This window comes from Rhopalosiphum maidis, chromosome 1 (assembly GCF_003676215.2).
Source record: "Rhopalosiphum maidis isolate BTI-1 chromosome 1, ASM367621v3, whole genome shotgun sequence".
In the NCBI taxonomy this organism is placed as follows: domain Eukaryota; kingdom Metazoa; phylum Arthropoda; class Insecta; order Hemiptera; family Aphididae; genus Rhopalosiphum; species Rhopalosiphum maidis.
Genome location: NC_040877.1, coordinates 44,959,480 through 44,983,250, shown reverse-complemented (window position 1 = coordinate 44,983,250; position 23,771 = coordinate 44,959,480). Strand labels below are relative to the sequence as shown.

At 26.7% G+C, this 23,771-nt stretch overlaps 2 protein-coding genes, 1 long non-coding RNA gene and 1 pseudogene across 10 annotated transcripts; 3 read left to right on the top strand and 1 right to left on the bottom strand.

The window, feature by feature from the left end:
- The first annotated feature begins 6,481 nt into the window (after positions 1 to 6,481).
- Positions 6,482 to 14,242, top strand: LOC113550502. Of its 8 annotated transcripts, XR_003405019.1 has the most exons (5): positions 6,605 to 6,961; positions 8,311 to 8,479; positions 8,592 to 8,632; positions 8,826 to 8,901; positions 13,014 to 13,141. XR_003405019.1 is itself a non-coding variant. In XM_026952375.1 (3 exons), the coding sequence occupies exons 2-3, from the start codon at positions 10,495 to 10,497 to the stop codon at positions 13,354 to 13,356; spliced, it is 354 nt and encodes a 117-aa protein (XP_026808176.1). In that variant the 5' UTR covers positions 9,069 to 10,315; positions 10,394 to 10,494; the 3' UTR covers positions 13,357 to 14,242. The 8 variants fall into 8 exon arrangements, 2 of the variants coding, with proteins under 2 accessions (XP_026808176.1, XP_026808175.1); XR_003405016.1 differs by adding an exon at positions 6,482 to 6,572 and having other exon boundaries at positions 6,656 to 6,961; positions 8,311 to 8,901; XR_003405018.1 differs by lacking the exon at positions 8,592 to 8,632.
- Positions 14,243 to 14,508: 266 nt separating this feature from the next.
- On the bottom strand, positions 14,509 to 15,385 carry LOC113550509. Its single transcript, XR_003405024.1, has 4 exons — positions 15,271 to 15,385; positions 15,149 to 15,202; positions 14,816 to 15,071; positions 14,509 to 14,719 (listed from the first exon to the last, which is right to left on the bottom strand). It is a non-coding gene; the product is annotated as an uncharacterized LOC113550509 (long non-coding RNA).
- Positions 15,386 to 16,405: 1,020 nt separating this feature from the next.
- Positions 16,406 to 20,784, top strand: LOC113550058 (annotated as a pseudogene).
- An 18-nt stretch (positions 20,785 to 20,802) lies between these two features.
- On the top strand, positions 20,803 to 21,805 carry LOC113550503 (heterochromatin protein 1-like). Its single transcript, XM_026952377.1, has 2 exons — positions 20,803 to 21,012; positions 21,437 to 21,805. The coding sequence occupies exons 1-2, from the start codon at positions 20,999 to 21,001 to the stop codon at positions 21,759 to 21,761; spliced, it is 339 nt and encodes a 112-aa protein (XP_026808178.1). The 5' UTR covers positions 20,803 to 20,998; the 3' UTR covers positions 21,762 to 21,805.
- The last annotated feature ends 1,966 nt before the right edge of the window (positions 21,806 to 23,771 follow it).

Here is a 23,771-nt window from a genome sequence, read left to right as displayed (position 1 = left end):
TTCAGTGGTAATTGTAGTCAAGTTTATTTAATACTTTGATTGTGTGTTTTAATTGTAAGTAATTTAACAAAATTTGTAAATATGTATTTCACAAAAAGATTCAAAACATACTACATATTCATATTCTATAATTGGTTGTTTGTTATAATAATATATTAAGGGTGTCTAAAATCAAATCTAGTTATTTGTTATGCATAATATTAATGATACATTTTTATTGCTTAATTAAAAGTTAAGGGAATTACCTAAAAATCAGAATAAAATAGGAGCATGTTTAATTATTCACTAAAAAGTTAAGCCACAATCTTTTTATCACTATTTTAGGTATGAAAAAAATAGATGTATGTATAATATATACATATAAACACTAGTTTGTTCATGTTATGTTTTAAAAAGAATTCCATCCTTAGTGCCACCTGCCTTTTTGTACTAATAAATCAGCACATAGATTTTGAGCAAGGTAATTTAAAATAAAATAATATTAATACAAATATTAAATTTAAAATAAGAATGTTATACTTTGAACTAATAACAAATTAAAAACATATCAATAATAATTTGTTTTTAAAATGTGCACAATCTGTAATTTTTGTACCAATATCACTATTAAAATTTCTGCAAATAACAGCCAATAAATCTAATGAAATTGATAAATTTTTTTAAAAAAAAAATGAAAAGGATTTAAAATTAATTTTTGTTTAATTTAACTAGAGAATAATAAAGAATATAATAATTATATTGCCACCATCAATAATCAAAAAATTAATAAACAAAAATGTAGTTCAAATTTTATAAAGAATATTTAAATAGTTATTATAACTGCATAGGTAGAGATTTAAATTTAACTCAAGTTAAAGAATACAATTTTTACGTAAATATATTTATTTAATAAAATTTCAAAATGTTTAGGTAATTTCAAGTGTAAAGCCTTAATTAAAAAAAAATTTGTATAATCATTGATTTATAAACATTTTTAGTTATACAAGTGAAATTATTATAATTGCTACATTTTCACATAAACTATCTTATCAAACAAGTGGTTTATAAGATTTACAATTATAATATCATTACTAATATTCAAATGAAATTTTAATATTGTAATCAGAGAAGTTATTAGTAACTCAAACATTTAGATTGCTGTAGATGAAACATAGCAATTCTAGAGTTGTAAGAAAATACACGTTTGAAAAAAAAATATTAACTTTTAAGGACAAATTCGAGCAATTACAAATTTTAAAATATACAAAAATGACTTTACTATGATCATTAAAGATTATGATGAATATAATTTCAGAACTTTCAAATATTAAATATATATAGTATTTCAATTTCCTCACAAAAAAAAAAAAATATGTCGATAAATAATGATATAAAGCTTCCGAAAACTTCAATCTTTAGTCTATGGCCTTTATGATGTATGCATGACAATAATAAAAATGTTTATCAATAATTAAATTATATTTTTATTTGTTTAAATTGTTGTTTTTATAAAATATCTATATTAGGTATATTATTTTTTTTTCTTTCATAAATATTTACCAAATAAACCGTATAAAATGATTAAATATATTTTTAAATATATACTGTTCTTTGATTAATATCATAAGCCGATATCTAAAATCAAAAAGTTAACTTTATCTAATTGACATTAATATTTATGGAAGAAATTAAGTAAGAGTACAGTATGTAAATTATTGGAAAGTCATTATCTGTGATTCAAAAAATAGTGCAGATCTTGTAGTGCATTTTTTTCATTGTAATGTATCACAAATAAGTAATAGCCTACCTTTTACAATGATCTAAAATAAAAAAGTCAAAAACCATTTTTGATTTTTTCCAAAAAAATTCTTTTAATTTGAAAATAGCCATTTTGTATTGAAACAATATGACAGAAATGTGATTGAGAATAAAAAGACATTAGAGTATACCAGCACTTGCTTTTTTTTTTACAAACTAATGTTATATAACGTGTTAAATAAAAAAAAAAGCTTAAACTTGATAGTTAGAAAATGAAGCTAAACATATTTTATTTATATTTTGATATTTTTACAATTTTACCCATTTTTAATTATTTATTATTTTTTTAATATATACAATTTTTTGTATGTCTGGTTCAAATAAATCTGCGGAGTATCGTACTATTATTGTGTGTGGATATTGTTTTACGCATTTTGAGCGGTATTGAGTCATGTTTATGCTGTAATGGAAAGCGAAGATAAAAAGCTATGTAAAATGATATTACATTTTATATTCAATATTATTTGAAAAATATAGGTTAAGAAAAAAATCAATTTTCTAGAAAATATTATAAGTGATAATAACTGTAAAAATAATATGCATGAATTTATGCCCGACAGAATCATTAAATATGCTATTAAAATATGCATTTAAGAAAAGTTTATTTGTAATAAATTAAAATCATTTATAATATTTGTAGATATGAACCATAAATAGATAAATTTGATATACTATCAGATTCTGAGATAATTATTTTTCGTTTTTCAGATTTGTTTTTATTTTACATCGAGTTTAGTCTAAAATAAAATTTTTATTTTATTTAAATGTAGTACATTTATATATTTTTAATACAGTACTTATTACCTTGAGAATTAAATTGAAGATTGAACTATTCGATGTTTTCTTAAGTTGGGAATTAAAAACTTACTCATTGATATGAATAATGGTGAAATAGGTATGCTTTTTTAAAATGAAAAATGGTCAAATATGCAATTTATGCAAATGCAACTATAAATGTTAAATATAAACTCGTATTGCTATGAAACAAATTCCTATATTACTTAGCTATGTTTTTAATGATTATTTAAAAACATGCGAACTCCAAGAAGTCCCGAGACCTACTAATATGTATACATATTTAATTATTATATGTATATAATAAATTCTAGCCATCCAATAATTATAATATAATTCAAGTAGTACAAAATTAATAACTAAAACATATTCTAATTTATTAACCCATAACAAGTTTAATTGGCCATGGTTTGCTCAAGACAATGTCATCAAACTTATTTTTTTCTCTATGACCAGTGCGTAATATTTAAGTACCCATACAATTTGCGTTCAATAGAGCCACCAATCTTGTACTTTGTTCCTTGTTAGATTCAATATGATTAAATTATTGTACATATTAAAGTTAATGACATTATCTATTCTGTTTACATGTATAACTATAATATTACAATAACGCAACTAAAATACAATAAATGTATTCTATAATATTATGAATATTAATACTAACTACAAAAAATTGGTTTTGCTGAACTAGTAAATTATTTAATTTAATAATATATTAAATTGTTGTGTAATAACTTAATGGTTAAATACTAGTTGAATAATGTTAAGTTCGTTATAATGAAACACTAAAAATAAATTATAGTACATTGTCGAATAAATATATGTATTTATATAATAATAATATTCTTTTCGTCATCACCATTGGCGGCGTACTTTTGGTGGCTGACCACCACGGAGGTAATCTTCGGTTTTTTATGAAGGTATTTATAATTGTATATACATATAGCGCATTAAGGTAAAAATAAATATTTCAGTTAAAAAAAAAAATCAATAAGTTAATTATTGCCAGTTTCGTCGGGGGAGTCATTCGTATCAAGAGTTGTAATAATTTTTATCCACCTCCTCCTTCCATAGTAAAGAATTATAATACAAGCCAATAGTTGTTTGATCGTTTCGAAACACAAATACCGACGGTTTACCTGTATTACAGGTCCTGTAATAAAACCTTTTGTTGTTACATACTTGTTTTGTAAATATTCACTTTCTAAATGTGCAATGTACTATATAATATATATGTACTCGTGTCTAGTATATATATTATAATAGTTTTTTAGTTTTATATACTCATATATATTTTCATCGACGACAAACCACCGGCTCGACCAAAAATAACAAAGACGATCACTCCTCGTGAATACAATTACTTAGATAGGGAGAGATCGATTGAGAGAAAGATTCTGCTCATATAATATGGTTGTACATAAAATATCCCTAACCGTGAGGCTTATGCGACAGCCAAGAATACCTACAAATTGTAATACTAATATTTGTAAAATTTGGTAACGATATATTAGGCACACATGTGCAGACCGATGAATTTAACTTCCCCCTCTATTCAGGTTACGTTCGTAAGGCAGAGACAACACATGCGGGTATGTCGTCCTCTTAAGTCACGATAATAAAGATATACATTGGGTAGTAACTAGTAGAGCACATACGACAAAAGGGGAGAGGGTGAAAGTGTATTAGTTAGAATATTTACATATTTTACAATCGTTAGTGGTTTACTTTATAAGGAAACGTGATTCACACTAGTCTGACATAGCACGGCATGACAAAATATTATATTATTAGTTTATATGAGATAATTCACTCTAAATAATATTTTGACGGTCTGATTCGTGTTGGTCTGTGTCGGTACGTTTATTAGTGTCAGTGCAGTGTGAACACAGGAACCGGTAAACACCTAAAAAAAAATATTCTAAATTATATCATTTTATTTAAAAACGAAAATTTTCAAGTTTTCAGTATTCCAGAATTAAAAAAAAAAAATTAGTTTTTGGATAATTTTCTACGAGCACTTCTCAAGTCACCGCGTTTTTTTCGCAAATTTGTACTAAAATGTTTAAATTTTAGTCTAAATTAATGAATTTACTTATTAATTTATTTTGTAACTAGTTAAAAATTTAAATATCTATATACTTTCCTTAATATAATCATGAGAAACAAAAAAAAATAAACAAGAATCTTTACGGTTTTTGATAACATTGATTTTTTTTTTTTTTGTGAAACTCAAAAACAACCGTCATAATTTAATTAAAAAAAAAAAATAATATACATATTATATCTTTTGGTACACACAGAAATTTTAAACTTATTGATGGGTAAGAACATCATGCCCAAAAAAACTTTAAAATATGCATTTATGCCCTACTAAATAATATGCTATTAAAAGATGCATTAAAAATAATAAAAATCGTAGTGTTGAATAAAATCTTTTTTCTAGATAATAATTGCAAAATTGTCAAAATTATAAATTCCTTATTATTATTTTTCTTTTCCGATTTATTTTCTTTGAATCACGCTTGCGGTATACCGATAAGTAACAATGCAAGTGATTGTCGAAAAAAATACAAACACTAAAGGTCAAAATATATGTGCCTACAGGCTACTGACGATATCATCATCATGAGGAATACTACTTTCAGATACTATGAAGATAAAATTATTTTTAAATTTTTTAAATAACGCATCAAACTAATATCAATTTTACTATTTAAGCAATTTCGGCAGATGTCAACATTGTTAACGTATTTAATTTGAGAAGTGCTCACAGGGTTTCCATTTACTTAGTAACAGGTAAGAAAATAAAACTGGCTGAGTTTGCATTAGACCTTTTCATTACCTTTTTATCTAACCGGTATTTTGGCGGAGTTTACATCGCTCGAAGTTTGTATCTACTATACTGATTTATTTAATTTATATTGTTAATAAATATAGGCACTTACACTATACACTATTAACTATTAAGTTAACGTTCGTTTTTATGTAAAAATTTGATTTATGTCAAATAAATAATGTAAAAGTATGTTACTCTGATAAGTAATTATTATTTATTAAATAGTATACTCTCTAAACTAAGAAGTTATATTATTTATTATGTATATGTACTATTGAGTATTGACACCATTGGCGTAATTTGGAATTGGTTCTGTGGTCGGATTGGGATATAAATTTATACTATCATTACAATCGTTCTGGTGGCAAGCGCGCCCGAAATTCCAACCGGGGTAAGATCAAAATTTTTAGACCAAATCAAAAACGTTATTAAAACATAAAACATTATGTCATATTTCTTAAATGGATCTTGTTTGAACGCGGCTGATTTCCTGTCGAATTGTCTACCTGGCGTCATCGCCAAAGGCTTTACAAGTCTCGCGCGATCGGTGTGGAATGTCTGCGACAGTCATACTCCCCTCTACATATTCTCGGACGGCTAATGTCCACTACAACTTTCGTCCGATATAGTTGGTCTGTCTTTTGCCAACGGCCGAACCTGGCGTGTCCAAGTGCTCGCTCGTTCGTCCCGTATTTTTTTGTTCATTGACTGACGAAGTTCCGACGACACTGCGTCAACCAGACACTAGTCCTCCTTCCAACACACCTCGGTCCGTCGTCGGTCAAAAAGCAACACGTCTGCGCCATCCTTACGTTGCTGGGCGTGCAACCACGATTATATAATAAAATGATTTAGGTATAATCAATGGTGCAACGCTGAACGCATAGTGATTGCTATAAAATAGGAGCGGCAATAGAAGATGGGTCTTGTGAGCCGTTGCCATTTTAGTTTGTTTGGCAGTAGTGTTCGCCGACGCCGCAGACCAAGCGTCAGCTGCTGCGTATCACTATCGCGAACGCGGCCTCAGATAAGGTTATTTACATTCTGTTTGTTGTTGATTATTATTTTGTTCGGCGTCTTGTGATCATATCCCGTTTAATTGTATATATTAATATTAAAAAAGCAATTAAGTGACACGGTAATAATACTTTATTTTTTTAACCATATCAGTTTTGTTGCTTTATTTCATTTTATCATAATTAATAAGACGTCCTACCCTAGACAAACGTTGCAAGTAACGCGCGGCGACCAGCTTACGAAGTATTTCAATATTCAATAGCTCCGTGACGGTTTGAAAACATACATTTCATACAGCTAGGTGATTTAGAATCCAAATCTAAATTTTAGATAACAAAAAAAAAACACAAAAATATGTCTTCTCTATTTTGTGCTATATTGTGTGGTCTACGGCCGCCGACCGAATCCATATTGTTACATTGTAGCATACTGTATAACAGAACTCGGAGCTAGCAGGTGAATAATTTTTAGAAGTCACATCCCTTATACAAAAAGAAACTATTAATACAGGTGGGTGTAGATCTCTATATGATAATGTATAGAATTATTTAATTTTGATAATACTATATGTAAACAAATATTTTTTTTAAAGATAAAATGAGATAGACATAACTGTGCAATAAATTTTACACGTAAAATGTTTATCTCAATTTATGTGAAATTTAAAAACGCTGTTACGTATTAATTTATTATTATTAAGTATTTATTTTATTATTTGTCATAATGATGTAATTGTGTCTACATTTTAAGGACATACAACTTTATTAGTAGTCATCTTATTATTTATACGCTATTCTAAATGAGATGAGTATCGGGTGGCCAAAAGTTGTGTGCATGTTCTTATTGTCACGAGACAGAACTTAACACACTGGTGTGCTGGGGACGCGTGTGCGGTTTCTGACTATTGTGAACAAAAACTGGTATAGTGATCAATTTTAGAACATAGTTTATTTAATAATTATAAATTATAATCATATTTATTAAATTATAAAACTCAAAACAATTCCTATTAACATTTGTTTGAACTTAAAAAATTGCTTCAATTGTTGCTATTTTCATTCGGTTCCTTTTATCTGTCCATTTGAATGTTTATATTAGCGAAAATTCTCATTAAATTTGCATTATGAGCTAGAATAGCATACATATATTGACAATGTTTAAGTAATTCAATATACTGTTCACAACTGTTACAATTCTTAATGAAATTATCCAGTTTACATAACAAAATTCTATATTATTATTTAATTTGCTTTTACTGTATTGTTTTTAATCCAAATGACTTATTAAATAACTTAGCATCATCTATAATATAAAACCTTATATTCTTTATATAAATATATGTAGGTACCTACTATCAATATTTTCTCATTATGTTGAACTGTTTGAGTTCATACAAGAAAACATATATTATCGATAGGGCTAAATCCACTTATTTTTAAATAACCATAAGATATTGAGTAAAAGTCAATAATTAGTTAATTTGATTGTAGAGATATTTTGAGAAAATAAATATAGTAGTTTTAAAACTTACTACATGAGTTATCTCAAATGTCCAAAATCTATTTCCTACAAAACATATTTTTTTTTTAACTTATAAATTAGACATCTGTATTGAACTTAAAATTTTAAAATTTAAATTATATTGTATTATATTATATCAAAGTTATAGCAGTAGTATACGAGTTTCATAAACATGTAAAAATTCCGTAAAAAAAGAAAGACTTACAGTACTTAGTATAACATACAGGCATTCCATTAATAAGTAAACAGTGTAGCATATCATTTTTATTATATCTATTGAGATTTCTATCACAATGATTTATCAGAAAAACCTAATTTAATTATTGTTTTTTTTTCAGAAACAGATGGATATTTGTGTCTTACTAATAAAAGTTGTTACAGTGGCTTGTACAAGAAAAAATGGCGTATAATAATTGATTTAAACCTTATGATGTAAAGTTTTTGGGTTCCTTCATTTTATGAGCAACTAATTAAATTCTCGTATTGCTATTTGAATATCATAAACAGGTATGTTATGTATAAGCTTTATACATTTATAACAGAATAATACAAATTTCTCTACTGTTATCAATAACTGATTTTTGGCAAAATCTTATCGCAAATATTAATGTGTATTTAGCAATCAATATTAGTGATGAGCTAACTCTGCAAATCTACTAGGTTAGTAAAATAATAAGGTATCAGTGTCATTATCAAGGCTGAGTAAGTTAATCAATTATTTAAACTCATTAAGTTAAGTTAATACAGAAAAATGCAAGTTATTTTTAATATTAAAAGTTACTTTTTTTATTTAATTAACTTGTTAAAAGTTGCAATCACCCAGATTTAGCAGTAATTACCTTTTCTTTTTCAGATACTAATGAATTTGGGGACTTTCTAATAAAGCTTTTGCATAGGCTTACATGTGAAGAAAGACTAGTGGAATAATGGTGAATCATTTTTAAAAGTCTTTTGGTTTTGTCAAAAAAAGAGCATAGAAATCAATACTTGATTGTCTCAATAATACAAATTCCTCTATAGTTTCAAAATAAAAAAACTGATTTTTGACGGCAATTTATTGCAATCTTTGATAGGTATTCAACAATCATTATTTGCGATAACCTTAAACTAAATATTAGATTAACTTTTTACACATTAATGGGTAATCACCACGGGCATTTTATTATTTAAAAAAGTAGCTTAATGTACAATTCATCTATATATCAATAAGACATATTTTTACCTCATTTATCTAATTAAATTTTTACTTCTTAATTCATCACAAATACCTTAAATCATTATGATTGTTTTCTCTGTGAAACAAGTGGATGTAGATTACCAACAATACAATGGAATTAGTCCTTTGCACAATATGAATGTACCAAGTGTAATGGAATTTAACTACCATGTTATGGTTTTGGTTTTTTTCATAAAAAAGCATAGAATATAATTCTAATTTTGATTTATTTATTACATTAATAAGTAAATATCTTACACTATCATTTAAAATGTATCAATTGAAATTGCTATCACCCAGATTAAGCCGTAATTACCTTTTTTTATTACCATTTTTTTTTTCTGATACAGATCGTAATTTGAGACTTTCTAATAAAGCTTTTGCATTCGCTTACATATGAACAGAGACTAGCAGATTAATGTTGAATCATTTTGAGAAGTCTTTTGGTTTTGTCAAAAAAAGAGCATTGAAATCAATACTTATTTTGATTTATTTTTTCAATGCATAAGTAAATATTTTAGTGTATAATTTTCGTTATAACTATTGAAATTGCTATCACCCAGATTTACCTTAATTCATTATGATTATATCTCTGTGAAACATGTGGATGTAGATTATCAAGAATTCAATGGAATTATAGTGCTTTGCACAATATGAATGTACCGAGTGTAATAGTGTTTAACTATAATGTTATGGTTTTGGTTTTTTTCAAAAAACAGCATAAAATATAATTCTAATTTTGATTATATTTCTTACATTAATAAGTAAATATCTTACACTATCATTTTAATTGTATCATGAATGACGTGAACGAGTTCCTTTTTTAAGGACTGAACGTGAACGTGAACAAATCAATTTTTTTTAGTGAACGTTCCGAACACTGCTTTTTTAATTAAGTGAACATATGTAATATTTGTGTTATTTATTCCATACTTATACACAGTGACTTTTTATATAAAAAAAAAATGGCGGGCTGGTCTCAACAATTTTATTTTGATGATAAAAGTGTTCGTAACATCATGCCATATACCGTCAAGCTTGCCGCTACAAAATAAAGAAAATAAAGAGGTTAGCATCACTTCTGTAGTGTTGTAGTGTGGTAGGCAGACCAATCAATGTCATTGGCGGTAATACCATTTTTTTCGTCTTTTATTAAGTTGTTGAGATTGTATGTATTTGTTCTATTATCTGTTGTTTGTCGTTAGATGATTCACTGTTTTCTTTCATTTACTTGAATCCCGCCACACGGTTGACTTCTCTGACGCCGTAAACTCATTTCAGATATTTTCATTGACAAGTGTTCGATATGAATCCCAGGTGAGTAATAACTATAATAGTTATGCATATGCACGAGCTTCCGAATTTACGGTAACTCGGTTTTTATTCGCAGTTTTCGTTGTTTGCAAATGTTATCCGTTCCCGTATAATCTGCACATGACTGAGGTCCGAATAGTTTTTTTCAAAAAGATTTTATATCTTGTAATTCAACATTTTCTGCACCAACTTCAGCATTTTCAATTATACTAGTTAAATCAATTAGCTCTATTTCTTCATATTTATTTATATTTTCAACGAATAAGTTTTCCTCATAATTTTTATTAATTACAAAAACCCTAAATCCTTTAACAAAATTGCTACCATTATCAGTTGTAATATTTAAATTAAATCGGCTAACGACAAATTGAATACAGAATTATTTTTAAAAACTGAGCTTTCATGTTCTGAAAATGAAGTAGCTGATATTAATTCAGATAGCGATTCTGATTCTGGTTCAAATAAAGATTTGAACCAGACTTTGTCAACAAAATTCTATTTTTATTAAATAATGACCTCAGATCAAGAACTTTTAAATTTCTTAAAAAATGAAAATGTTGATTTAAAGAGTTTATTTGCATTTCCTACAGAACTATCCAAATTTATTCAGTTTAATACAAGTTTACCCTTTAGTTATTATTAATTTATTAAGTACCTATTTACTGTTATTGTTTCAATATTTAAAGTTTCAGATGAATATATTAGAAAATAAAATCATATTTTCGATTCCACCAGAATTTAAGTCTTAAATAGAATGATTTTTTTTCAACTGGTCGGCTGTGTGCATAGTGCCCAAGTATTTGCTTAATTTTATCACTAGGAAATTCTTATCAAAAAATAACTCAAAGAACACGTCAGATATTACAAACATAATACAGATACTTTATAAATTGTAAATACCCTAAATTCTAAATTGTATTTTTATTTTTGGGTTGAGTCGTATATGTTTATAGATTTTAATATTTACTGCAGGTTGATTTTCAAAAAGAAATTAAAATAATTAAATTAATGACCCAATGAACGCGTTTATTTTTTGAAAGAACGTGGACGTGAACGAGTTCCTTTTTTGAGTGCTGAACGTGAACGTGAACAAATCAATTTTTTTAGTTAACGTTCCGAACACTGCTTTTTTCATTAAGTGAACATGTCTAATGTTTGTGTTATTTATTCCATAATAATACACAGTGACTTAAAAAAAAAAAAAATGTGGGGCTTATCTTGAGCATTTAATTTCGATGATAAAAGTGTTCGTAACATCATACCATATACCGTCAAGCTTGGCCTACGAAATAAAGAAAATGAAGAGGTTAGCGTCACTTCTATAGTGTTGTAGTGTGGTAGGTAGACTAATCAAAGTCGTTGGCGGGAATACTTTTTTTTTCGGTTACAACACCCTGCCGTTAGTGTTGATACCTCTTGTCCAATCGTCCAATCATCGTCTTTTATTAAGTTGTCGAGATTGTATGTATTTGTTCTATTATCTGTTGTTTGTCGTTCGATGATTCACTGTTTTCTTTCATTTACTTGGATTCCGCCTCACGGTTAACGTCTTCAACTCCGTAAACTCATTTCAGAAATTTTCATTGACAATTCTTCGATATGAATCCCAGGTGAGTAACAAATATAATATTTATGCACATGTACGAGCTTCCGAATTTTCGGTAACTCGGTTTTTTTTCGCAGTTTTCATTGATTGCAAACGTTATCCATTCCCATATAATCTTCACATGACTGAGGTCCGAATAGTTTTTTTCAAAAAAAATTCATATCTTGTAACTCATCGGAATTTTGGTGATGTCGCCGCCGTCATCATTATCCATATGTAGGTGATGGTGGTTATAGGTAAATGTTCCATCGTACAAATAATAAATCACGAAATCCATTTCGAAATTATAATGGATGCCTATCAACAATTTTCCAATCGCGTAACTTGAGAGTTGACAGTATTAAGTGTTAAGCATTGCCTTTCTCTTACTTTGTAGTCTTAAGTGACCAAGTAGAATATTATACAATGCACATATGTCTTCGCCTCCTGTCTACGATGGTTTTCGGACTTAAGTACCTTATTTATGCGCGTTTTTGTTTTTATCAACTATCAGGATCGACCAATTGGTACACAAATGATGGTCGCAGTCTTGTTATCATATACCTATCAAACGAACAAATAATAATAAAAAAAACTACTTTTTACTGCATGTATGTATACAAATACATAAGACATGAATATGTCTTAAAGCTAATGACTTATTTACATAAACTGCCCCTATAGATGGTTTATGACGTCATGTTAATGCTCTCCGTGTCAAACATTGTAGTGAATCATAAGCATAAAATTAATAATATCATACAAATTATATGATTTGTAAGCCATAATACTTATAGAGGTTACACATATACAATAAAAAGTTTAGTAACACTAGTTGGTTGTCATCCGCAGCAACCTATTTCAAATAAATAATAGATCTATTTTGATGTTTCAATAATCAACATATTGATGTAATTTAATTACAGCCCAAACAAAGTCACTGAAAATGACACAGATTCTAGTTCTTCTTCTAAAGAACAGGAAAATTCAATCGTTACAAGTTGTGCATCTCTCCCACCCGAAGAAATGGATGTCAACACTGATAACTCCGATCATGATGATTCTAAACATCAGTATGAAGCAGAAAAAATTATAGGAGCTACTGATGTTGGAGGGTCGTTGAAGTTTTTAGTGAAGTTAAAAGGAATTGATGAAGCAGAATGGATACCAGCTATTAAGGCTAAAAAAAAATTCCCACAAATCGTTCTCGAGTACTATTATTCATTACCATTTGACTGGGTTAAAAAAAAATTAAATGACAATGAATAGTTATTATAATACCAATAAGGATGACAAGTGTTCAAAATGTGACTTTTATTTTATATCATATCTTATTATAAATGTCTTCAATTATTTATTATAATTATTTCATTTTATTATATATTGCAGGTATGCCTTACAGATAAATTTATTAGTTCATCAATTATTAAATATATAAATGTTAGTAATTAAATACTTTCATAAAATGTCAATTTTTTTTTTCATTTCAGTGATACAGTATAATAATAGTGTTCTCTTAAAAGTTGATTGTATATCAGTTTATGTTATTAAATAATTATTGGTTTTGAAAAGTTATTTCTTAAGAGGACACACCCGTATATGTTGTCAGTGTCTTACAGATGTAAAACATAGCAAAAACTGTATTGCACGGGAAAGAACCAAACTACAGCAAAAGTTACTAAGAAACAACATTTTCACTACATAAAAAAGAAAAAATAGGCTGTGAAATATTGTTATTATTTTTAGATATCATGACTAAAAATAAAATTATTGAAATTATTGAAGAATTGGATTTTGTAACAATTAGAAATTATATAAGTGATATAAAATAAATAAAAACGTTATTTCACAGATAATGTTCTCAACTATGTTATTTATCAATTTGGAGTCTTAACTATCACTACACTCAAAGTGGTTCTATCCCGTGTTAAACAGCTTTTACTTTGTTGTACATATATAAGACGGAAACAACACGCGGTGTAGTGTCCTCTTAAATGCCAAAATATGTTAATTTAAGTTTATTTATTTGTTCAAATGTTGGGTCTAAATATTGAATACTTGTGCCTTATTTTAATAATTAAAAGCATTTTTTCACTGTATATTATCTATTATTATTGACAGAGCTATAGTACCATATAAAATCATCTAGTTATTTTGTTTTTTTGTATTATCATTATAATTGTAAATGTATAACTAGTATGACCAAACATGCTGATTTTCCAGCAGGTATCCCAATAAATATTTTAATCGTCTCAGTACAGTAAAATATACCTAGTTTTACTCAACATCCAACTTTAAACAAAACACAACTTCAAATAATTTTTAAAATAAATATGTTTTATCCATTTTAATTTTAATTGTATTCAATACAAAGATTATGTCTTTTAATTGTAAACAATTTGACAAAGGTTGTAACTTCAATTAAAAAAGTATCAATCATTTTCTATAACTGCTAAAAATTATAATTACCAAATAGAAGTTGATGAGTATACAATGAAGAAAATATCAATCTTTTTTTAAAGACATATGTTGAGTAACTTTCAAGAACTTTATCATTAAACATTGTGGACAATAAACGCTTCATTGAGTCACCTACACTTTTATTAGTAACAAGCAATGACAATTTGTGTACCTGAAAATTAAATAATAAAAAATATTATGATTATTTTATAAGCTCTTATTGTGTAGATGAAGTATACATCTTAAATGTATTCATATGTGTCATTACTATTATAGTTTTAAAATTATTTTCATTTTTTTTTTTTGGAGCTTGAATTCAAATTCTTGTAGAGATTCATGATTTTCGATTGGAAGTATATCATTTAAGTCATAATCATTAAAACCATCATCTGATATTACTGCATTTTTGTTTAAATTTTCCAGCAATGCATTCATGTTAGCATTAATTTGTTGATTAGTAAGTACACAACAATTTATGTCATATTTCATAGTAGACAATGTGTTCAATACACATTTTTGAAACTCTAAAAACAATAAGACGAGCAATAAGATTAAAAAGGTAACATAATATAAATTATTGTCAAAGTAATTTAATACATACCAGCTAATGACATTGTAAGTTCAATACCAGTTTTACGGTTATTAAGCGTAAGACCTAGAGAAAAGAAACAATAAAATATCAGTTGATTAAGAAATTATGTAACTATTAGTATCAATATTTACCTTGATTTGAAGCGGAAGATGATGTTTTTAAATTAACAAAAGTTCTTCAATGTAGTATGTTCTAAGAAAAATTGAAGCTTCCATATATTTTATAAAAATGTCTTTACAAAATAATCCAATAATTTTTGAAAAATCTTTAGGTTATGATTAGGGAGCGGGTAGTAATTGTAAGAAATAAATCAATATATGAGTGTGTTACAATTTTTCTTAAAATATGGAATAAAAAATCTAAAATATGAAAATATCGAAAAAATATATTAGTATTGAAAATGACAAAAAATAAATATTTCATAATTACAAATATTGAATAAAAGTAAAACAAATGATGTGATTGCAGAGAAACAATTAATAGCAGAATACTTGTATTAGACATATAAAAAAATACATTTTATTTAACATAAAAATATGTTTTTTATTACATGATTTTTATAGAACAAACAATACAAAAATATAATATTTTGTAGATAGACTATTTATGTATAATAGAGGTATTATATTAATATTTTAAAGCCATTGTAGTAGTTGCGCAGCGCTGGCCCTGGAGTGCGGCAACTATAGTAGACTATAGCATGTAATTTGTATTGGAGGTGCCGTGTATCTCACTATCAAATTTTTATCAATTATTTAACAATATTAGCTATCACAGTGGCACTTACAGTCTACACTCTACTCCATAGCTAATACTTTTTGTATTATTTATTAATTTTTTATTAGTTCATTGGGGTATTTTTTTATTTAATTTATTGTTTGTCAGAATGTCTGATAACTCTCGTCGTCACTCGCAGCTTTCGCACTACCTTGTAATTTGTGTCTGCGTATTGTGATTTATTTTATTATGTACTGTGACCTAGCAGTGTACGGTGTATAACATCAAGATCAGCCTCACGCCAAAATTAAAATTGATATTGTAAGTATGCCTAAACATCCTTATAAAGACTTTAAACACTTAGGTCGAGCTCAATGTTATAGACGATTAAATGGTATAAATGGACTAAACGTCCCTGAAATAATAAAATGTACTGCGACGCCAGAACATTTAGTTGTAAAAATATAACGCCATAATAGTTTAGACGATTTTAACATTACCTCATATGAAAGTGTTATTAAAACTACCTCATCTAAATGTGAAATTGAAATGGAGGGAAGTAGTAAAATGTATGAAGAAAATGCTCTTCAATGTAAATTACCACATTGGGTTTCAATTAATTGTGTCACTCTTAATGTATCTACCCAATTATTTAAAATTTTTAATGAATGTAATCCATCTGATGTGATTAAACTTCCTGCGAGAAATTTGTTAATATAAATTACATTTTATTTATCAGTACCTAATATATTTTAATTATAGTAACATACGAGAAAGCTAGAAGTCAATTACCAAAATATGACGATAATGATGATGCTAAAAGCTCAAATATTAAAAACCGTGGTCGTAGAACGCGTAAGAAGAAACTTTAAGACACAGAATGAGATAGTCATTTACCATCAATGATAAGTATGTCAGAACCAGAAGCCAAACCAACTATTTGGATAAGATCCCTTGGTATAGATTATTTTATGTGCTAAGTTACTTATTACATGTGTTATTTAACATAAAAATATGTTTTTTATTAGATGATTCTAATAGAAAAAATAAATTAAAACCTATTAACATCACAACTCCAGTTTCACAAAATCAAGTTAGGGAATCTACAAAATCTAGAACTAGTCTTATGACTCCAGTGTTCAAAAAAGTCACATCAATTTTCACCACTCCAGTTCTACAGAAATATAATAACGATAATAATTCAATTTTAATTTGACACAAATGAATTTACTTGTTGATCAAAATATTTAAAATTAAATAATGTATGTTATAAAGTTATTACTTACTGACTTGTCAATTATTAATATCAAATGTATTGTAGATCAGTTACCAACAGAAACAAATTCTGACAATTGTTTATCACCACCAATGTTTGAAAATTATAATGAATCTCATAATGAAGGTAAATATTTTCTTTTGGATAAGTATAAATGTCATACATATTATAGGTATGTGTTACATATTTCATCATCACCCAGAACCTGGATTTGTCTCATACTACAATACATTTATTACAACAGCAAATTTTGTTGGTCCAACAAATTGTACGAGGTCAACCGAAAACCAATAAGTTATTGACAAAATTAATCATGAGCAATGGAGAATCTAACCACAATCAACATTCAGACGAAAATGTTCATAATATAACAGTTATTCAAATTTAATTTTAACTCTAGATCAGTAGATTACAGCAGTGTGGGGGAAAATCAAGGAAATGACACTACCGCATTGGTATTAAGAACATTATTAACAGACCATTGTGCATCTAACTACACTTTGAAGGCCAATACCCTGGAAAACATGCTTTCAAAGATTTGATAATTTTTAGAATTGTACTTGGTAAGACCATTTTTAATTTGAAAGTGTTACTTACCCAAATTAAATATACTATTATTTTAACCTTTCAAGGTGTAACTATAATGAAACATCCAACAGGATCCGAAAGATGTGGTTAGATGGAGAATTAAAAATTGGTTACGCTAAGCATCAATCCGGGACAAATATAAAAATAATAAATAATAATATTAAGTGGTATTGTGGTTGGTAAGTAGTGTATATAGTGTATTGTTATAATATAATAATTTGTAACAGTTTTTTTTTTTTATTTTAATTTACTAAATATAAATGTAAATTTCATTATAAACATCATTAAAAAAAAACCTTAAAAGCTTTCATCACAACAATTTAATTTTGACTTAACATGTTTAATTGTTATATTTTATCATGATATAATTTACATATTATATATTGTATTTTATGCGAGTGCGCACTTTTCCAATTATTAGTTATTATTTATTTATAATTATTAAAATAAATTAATTTTGTGTATTTTTTAATTTATTATTACATTTAATGACTATCCAACTGTAAATATGTACATTTACTTCAAAATGTATAATAGTAAATAAGAGGACTTATTTGTCAATAATTGTAAACATAAAGATTATAGTTTAAGACGAAAGACTATATTAAATTAAATTATATTAATTAGCCATGTATCATAATCCTATACAAATAATAGATATTTTATATACATCTAAAATGCTAGTTTGTATGCCAATAATAGTCCGTCTTAAATATCAAACATGTATTATCAATATTCACTTAGAGACTTAAAATAGTTGTCTCATTTAGACTTATTTTGGAACGTAATAAGAACATCTATTACACATCAAAAATAGCAATTTTGATCTAATAAATTATATATAATAGACATTGGCATTTTTACTGGGAAGTTATCTACCTACTTTATTTATGTAGGTAATTTTATTATTTACTCTTTGGTAGGTCAACAATAAAGTAACTTAAAATCTAAATACTAATTACCTACTGATTTTTTAAATTTTTTTCAGAAAGTTCATATCTATATAAGTATGCCAAGTTTTTAGCCGATACAAATGCGGGAAATTACGAATTGCTTACAAAATATTCTAAATGATGAAGACACAGTAACAAAAAAGTCTGCTTATGGATGCTAAATCAAGCAATCTCCTCGTACAGTCTACATTACACAGAATTGGTACTGGGAATGAAATAATTACCCAAAAGCAACTAGACTCAGCAATATTTAATTTTGTTGTTCATGATATACAGCCAATTAATATTGTTGACAAGTCAGTATTTTTAAATTTAATTAGGTTGGGACTACCAAAATCATTAAGTGTAATGTGCTCAAAAACATTAAAAATACGGTTAAACTCTGCAGCTGATTGAATGGTAGATAATAATTACTAAAACACTGTCAAATATTGAATATATATCAAATACCGTAGATTGTTGGACCCAAGGTAAAAAATCTTACCTTGGCATAACAACTCATTTGATTAATAGAACAATGTTAGTTAGAGAAGGTGCATCATTAGCTTGTGCAGTGATAAAAGGTCGGCTTACTTTTGATGTATTAGCCAAAGAAATATATAATATAAATATAAAGTAACTAGTTATTAATTGAATATATTATCGGTTATACTTAGGTAATATTATTATGTTACCTGTGTTTTAGATTTGATAACATATGGAAAAAGAATTAGTGATCACTGCATGTCTTATTCCCAGATTTAAATTTTCTAATTTAATCATACAAACCTTTTTTATATTGATCTTAAAATAGCTTCTAATAGAAGTGTTCAATGTGTCATAGGTTTAAATTGTCTACTTTTAATTTTGTTCTTTAAAGCGAGTAAAGTTGGTAGCAGATATCCCATATACAATGTATACAAAATCAAATATGTATATAATTAGTATGTACACTGTAGATAGCTTTTTCACCTGGTCCAAATATATCACAAAATTCATTTATGAATATAGCTTCTTCATTTAATATTCTTGGTAATGTATTAAAATCTAGGACTTAGTTCAATTCTTCTAAGCCACCAGGTCCATTTATAATTCTATTTAGTTGAAGTCATGCATCATATGTGGAATTCCTTCTTGTTTAACTAGGTATTCTCAAGTACACATTAATTACTTCATGGATTTTTTCTACCACAATTGTCGACTGATTTTGTTTTAACAAAAGTTTTGTTAACTTGGCAAAGAGTTTTCTGTAGAGTTTTTGAGTTGAAGAACATCGGCCTTTCTTTCATTTTCATTGAACCGTTTTTCAAGATCATTAGTTGCGACCCAGTTCAAAGTATGACTCGTCTGTGAGATGACAAACTTATCTTTATTTACAAAATCATTTTCTGCACCACCTTCAGCATTTTCAATTATACTAGTTAAATTAATTAGCTCTATTTCTTCTGATATTTATTCTGATCTTCAACGAATAAGTTTTCCTCATAATTTTTATTAATTCCAAAAACCCTAAATCCTTTAACAAAATTGCTACCATTATCAGTTGTAATATTTAAATTAAATCGGCTAACGACAAATTGAATACAGAATTATTTTTAAAAACTGAGCTTTCATGTTCTGAAAATGAAGTAGCTGATATTAATTCAGATAGCGATTCTGATTCTGGTTCAAATAAAGATTTGAACCAGACTTTGTCAACAAAATTCTATTTTTATTAAATAATGACCTCGGATCAAGAACTTTTAAATTTCTTAAAAAATGAAAATGTTGATTTAAAGAGTTTATTTGTATTTCCTACAGAACTATCCAAATTCATTCAGTTTAATACAAGTTTACCCTTTAGTTATTATTAATTTATTAAGTACCTATTTACTGTTATTGATTCAATATTTAAAGTTTCAGATGAATATATTAGAAAATAAAATCATATTTTCGATTCCACCAGAATTTAAGTCTTAAATAAGAATGATTTTTTTCAACTGGTCGGCTGTGTGCATAGTGCCCAAGTACGACATGAGTCGTACATGTTTATGGATTTTAATATTTCCTGCAGGTTGATTCGTAAAAAGAAATTAAAAAAATTAAATTAACGACCCAATGAACGCGTTTATTTTTTGAGTACTGAACGTGAACGTGAACAAATCAATTTTTTTAGTTAACGTTCCGAACACTGCTTTTTTCATTAAGTGAACATGTCTAATGTTTGTGTTATTTATTCCATAATAATACACAGTGACTTTAAAAAAGAAAAAAAATGTCGTGCTTGTCTTGAGCATTCAATTTCGATGATAAAAGTGTTCGTAACATCATGCCATATACCGTCAAGATGGTCGTTCCGAAAAAAAAATGAAAATTGAAAGGTGAGCGTCCCTTCTAGTGTTGTATTGTGGTAGGCAGCCTAATCAAAGTCATTGGCGGGAATACTTAACAAACAAACAAATAATAATAAAAAAACTACTTTTACTACATGTATGTATACAAATACATAAGACATGAATATGTTTTAAAGCTAATGACTTATTTACATAAACTGCCCCTATAGCTCGTTCATTGTGTCATGTTAATGCTCTCCGTGTCAAACATTGTAGTGAATCATAAGCATAATATTAATAATATCATACAAATTATATGATTTGTAAGGCATAATACTTATAGAGGTTACACGTATTCAATAAAAAGTTTAGTGACACTGGTTGGTTGTCATCCGCAGCAACTTATTTCAAATAAATAATAGATCTATTTTGATGTTTCAATAATCAACATATTAATGTATTTTAATTACAGCCCATACAAAGTCACTGATAATGAAACAGATTTTAATTCTAATCACAAAGAACAAGAAAAGAAAAACCAGGGCTATGTTGTGGAAAATATTTTAGACAAGCGTATAAAATATGAGAAGGTGGAATACTTTCTCAAATGGAAAGATAATAGTGATACGGAAAATTCTTGGGAACCTATTGAAAATCTTGATTGTGAAGATTTGATTGAAAACTATGAAAAAAGTTGTGTATCAGATGCTGGTCCACCTAGAGGATTATCTGTTCTAGATGATTTAATGGAGTGCTGCGATAGTTTTGATGAGTCTGATTATAATAAAACTAATTAACTGTATTAATAGGAATAAGATTGCTGAGTTGAACTTTTATTTTATATCAAATTTTATAGTAAATATCTTAAATTTTTTTATTATTTTATTATATGTAACAAGTATGCCTTGCAGATAAAAATAAAATACTCAAATGTTAGCAATTTAATATACTTTCATAAAATAATTACTATTTTTATTTTACTGATACAATTTAAAAATAGCGTATTCTTACAATGTATTAATATTTAAATTTATGTTGATAAGTAACTAATTAATTATGGATTTTTTCAGTATTTATTTGTTTAAATTTTAATGCAATAGAAAAAATTTATGTAATAATTTACAAAATTTGTAAGTATGTATTTCACAAAAAGATTCAAAACAAACTACATATTCATATTCTATAATTGGTTGTTTGTTATAATAATATATTAAGGGTGTCTAAAATCAAATCTAGTCATGTGTGATGCATAATATTAATGATACATTTTTATTGCTCAATTAAAAGTTAAGGGAATTACCTAAAAATCAGAATAAAATAGGAGCATGTTTAATTATTCACTAAAAAGTTAAGCCACAATCTTTTTATCACTATTTTAGGTATGAAAAAAATAGATGTATGTATATTATATACATATAAAAACTAGTTTGTTCATGTTTTGTTTTAAGAAGAATTCCATACTTAGTGCCACCTGCCTTTTTGTACTAATAAATCAGCACATAGATTTTGAGCAAGGTTTATGACTAAAATCTGAAATTTAAAATAAAATAATATTAATACAAATATTAAATTTAAAATAAGAGTATTATACTTTGAACTAATAGCAAATTAAAAACATATCAATAATAATTTGTTTTTAAAATGTGCACAAACTGTAATTTTTGTACCAATATCACTATTAAAATTTCTGCAAATAACAGCCAAAAAAGCTAATGAAATTGATAAATTTTTTAAAAAAAAAAAATGAAAAGGATTTAAAATTAATTTTTGTTTAATTTAACTAGAGAATAATAAAGAATATAATAATTATATTGCCACCATGAATAATCAGAAAATTAATAAACAAAAATGTAGTTAATTGCTACATTTTCACGTAAACTGTAAACTATACATCACTATCTTATCAATCAGGTGATTTATAAGATTTACAATTATAACATCATTACTAATATTCAAATGAAATTTTAATATTGTAATCAGAGAAGTTATTAGTAACTAAAACATTTAGATTGCTGTAGATGAATTATAGTCGACTCTATCATTTAATTTACTTAAGTAAAGAACTTCCTAAAACCAATCACTCTACAATATCTTGGGATAGCTTAAGAATATTATGGCCTACAGTGGGAAATAATGTTAACCTACACTTGATTTTATCAGATTGGCAGATGAAATGAGAGAATTGTTCCGTGATGTATACAAATTAATTAGCAATGTAATAAATTATTTTTAAAGTTGCTTTCCCATACACAACTTTATGAAGAAAGAATTACCCGATTTGCTATCGCCACTTGAACCAATAATTATAAGTTGGTGCACATGGAAAGAAGCAGTTTTATTTAATACAAATAACTATGAGTATATTAAAAATTAAATAGAAAAAAACTAACAATGATTCATCAGCAATTCTAGAGTTGTAAGAAAATACACGTTTGAAAAAAAAATATTAACTTTTAAGGACAAATTCGAGCAATTACAAATTTTAAAATATACAAAAATGACTTTACTATGATCATTAAAGATTATGATGAATATAATTTCAGAACTTTCAAATATTAAATATATATAGTATTTCAATTTCCTCAAAAAAAAAAAAAAATATGTCGATAAATAATGATATAAAGCTTCCGAAAACTTCAATCATTAGTCTATGGTCTTTATGATGTATGCATGACAATAATAAAAATGTTTATCAATAATTAAATTATATTTTTATTTGTTTAAATTGTTGTTTTTATAAAATGTCTATATTAGGTATATTATTTTTTTTTCTTTCATAAATATTTACCAAATAAACCGTATAAAAT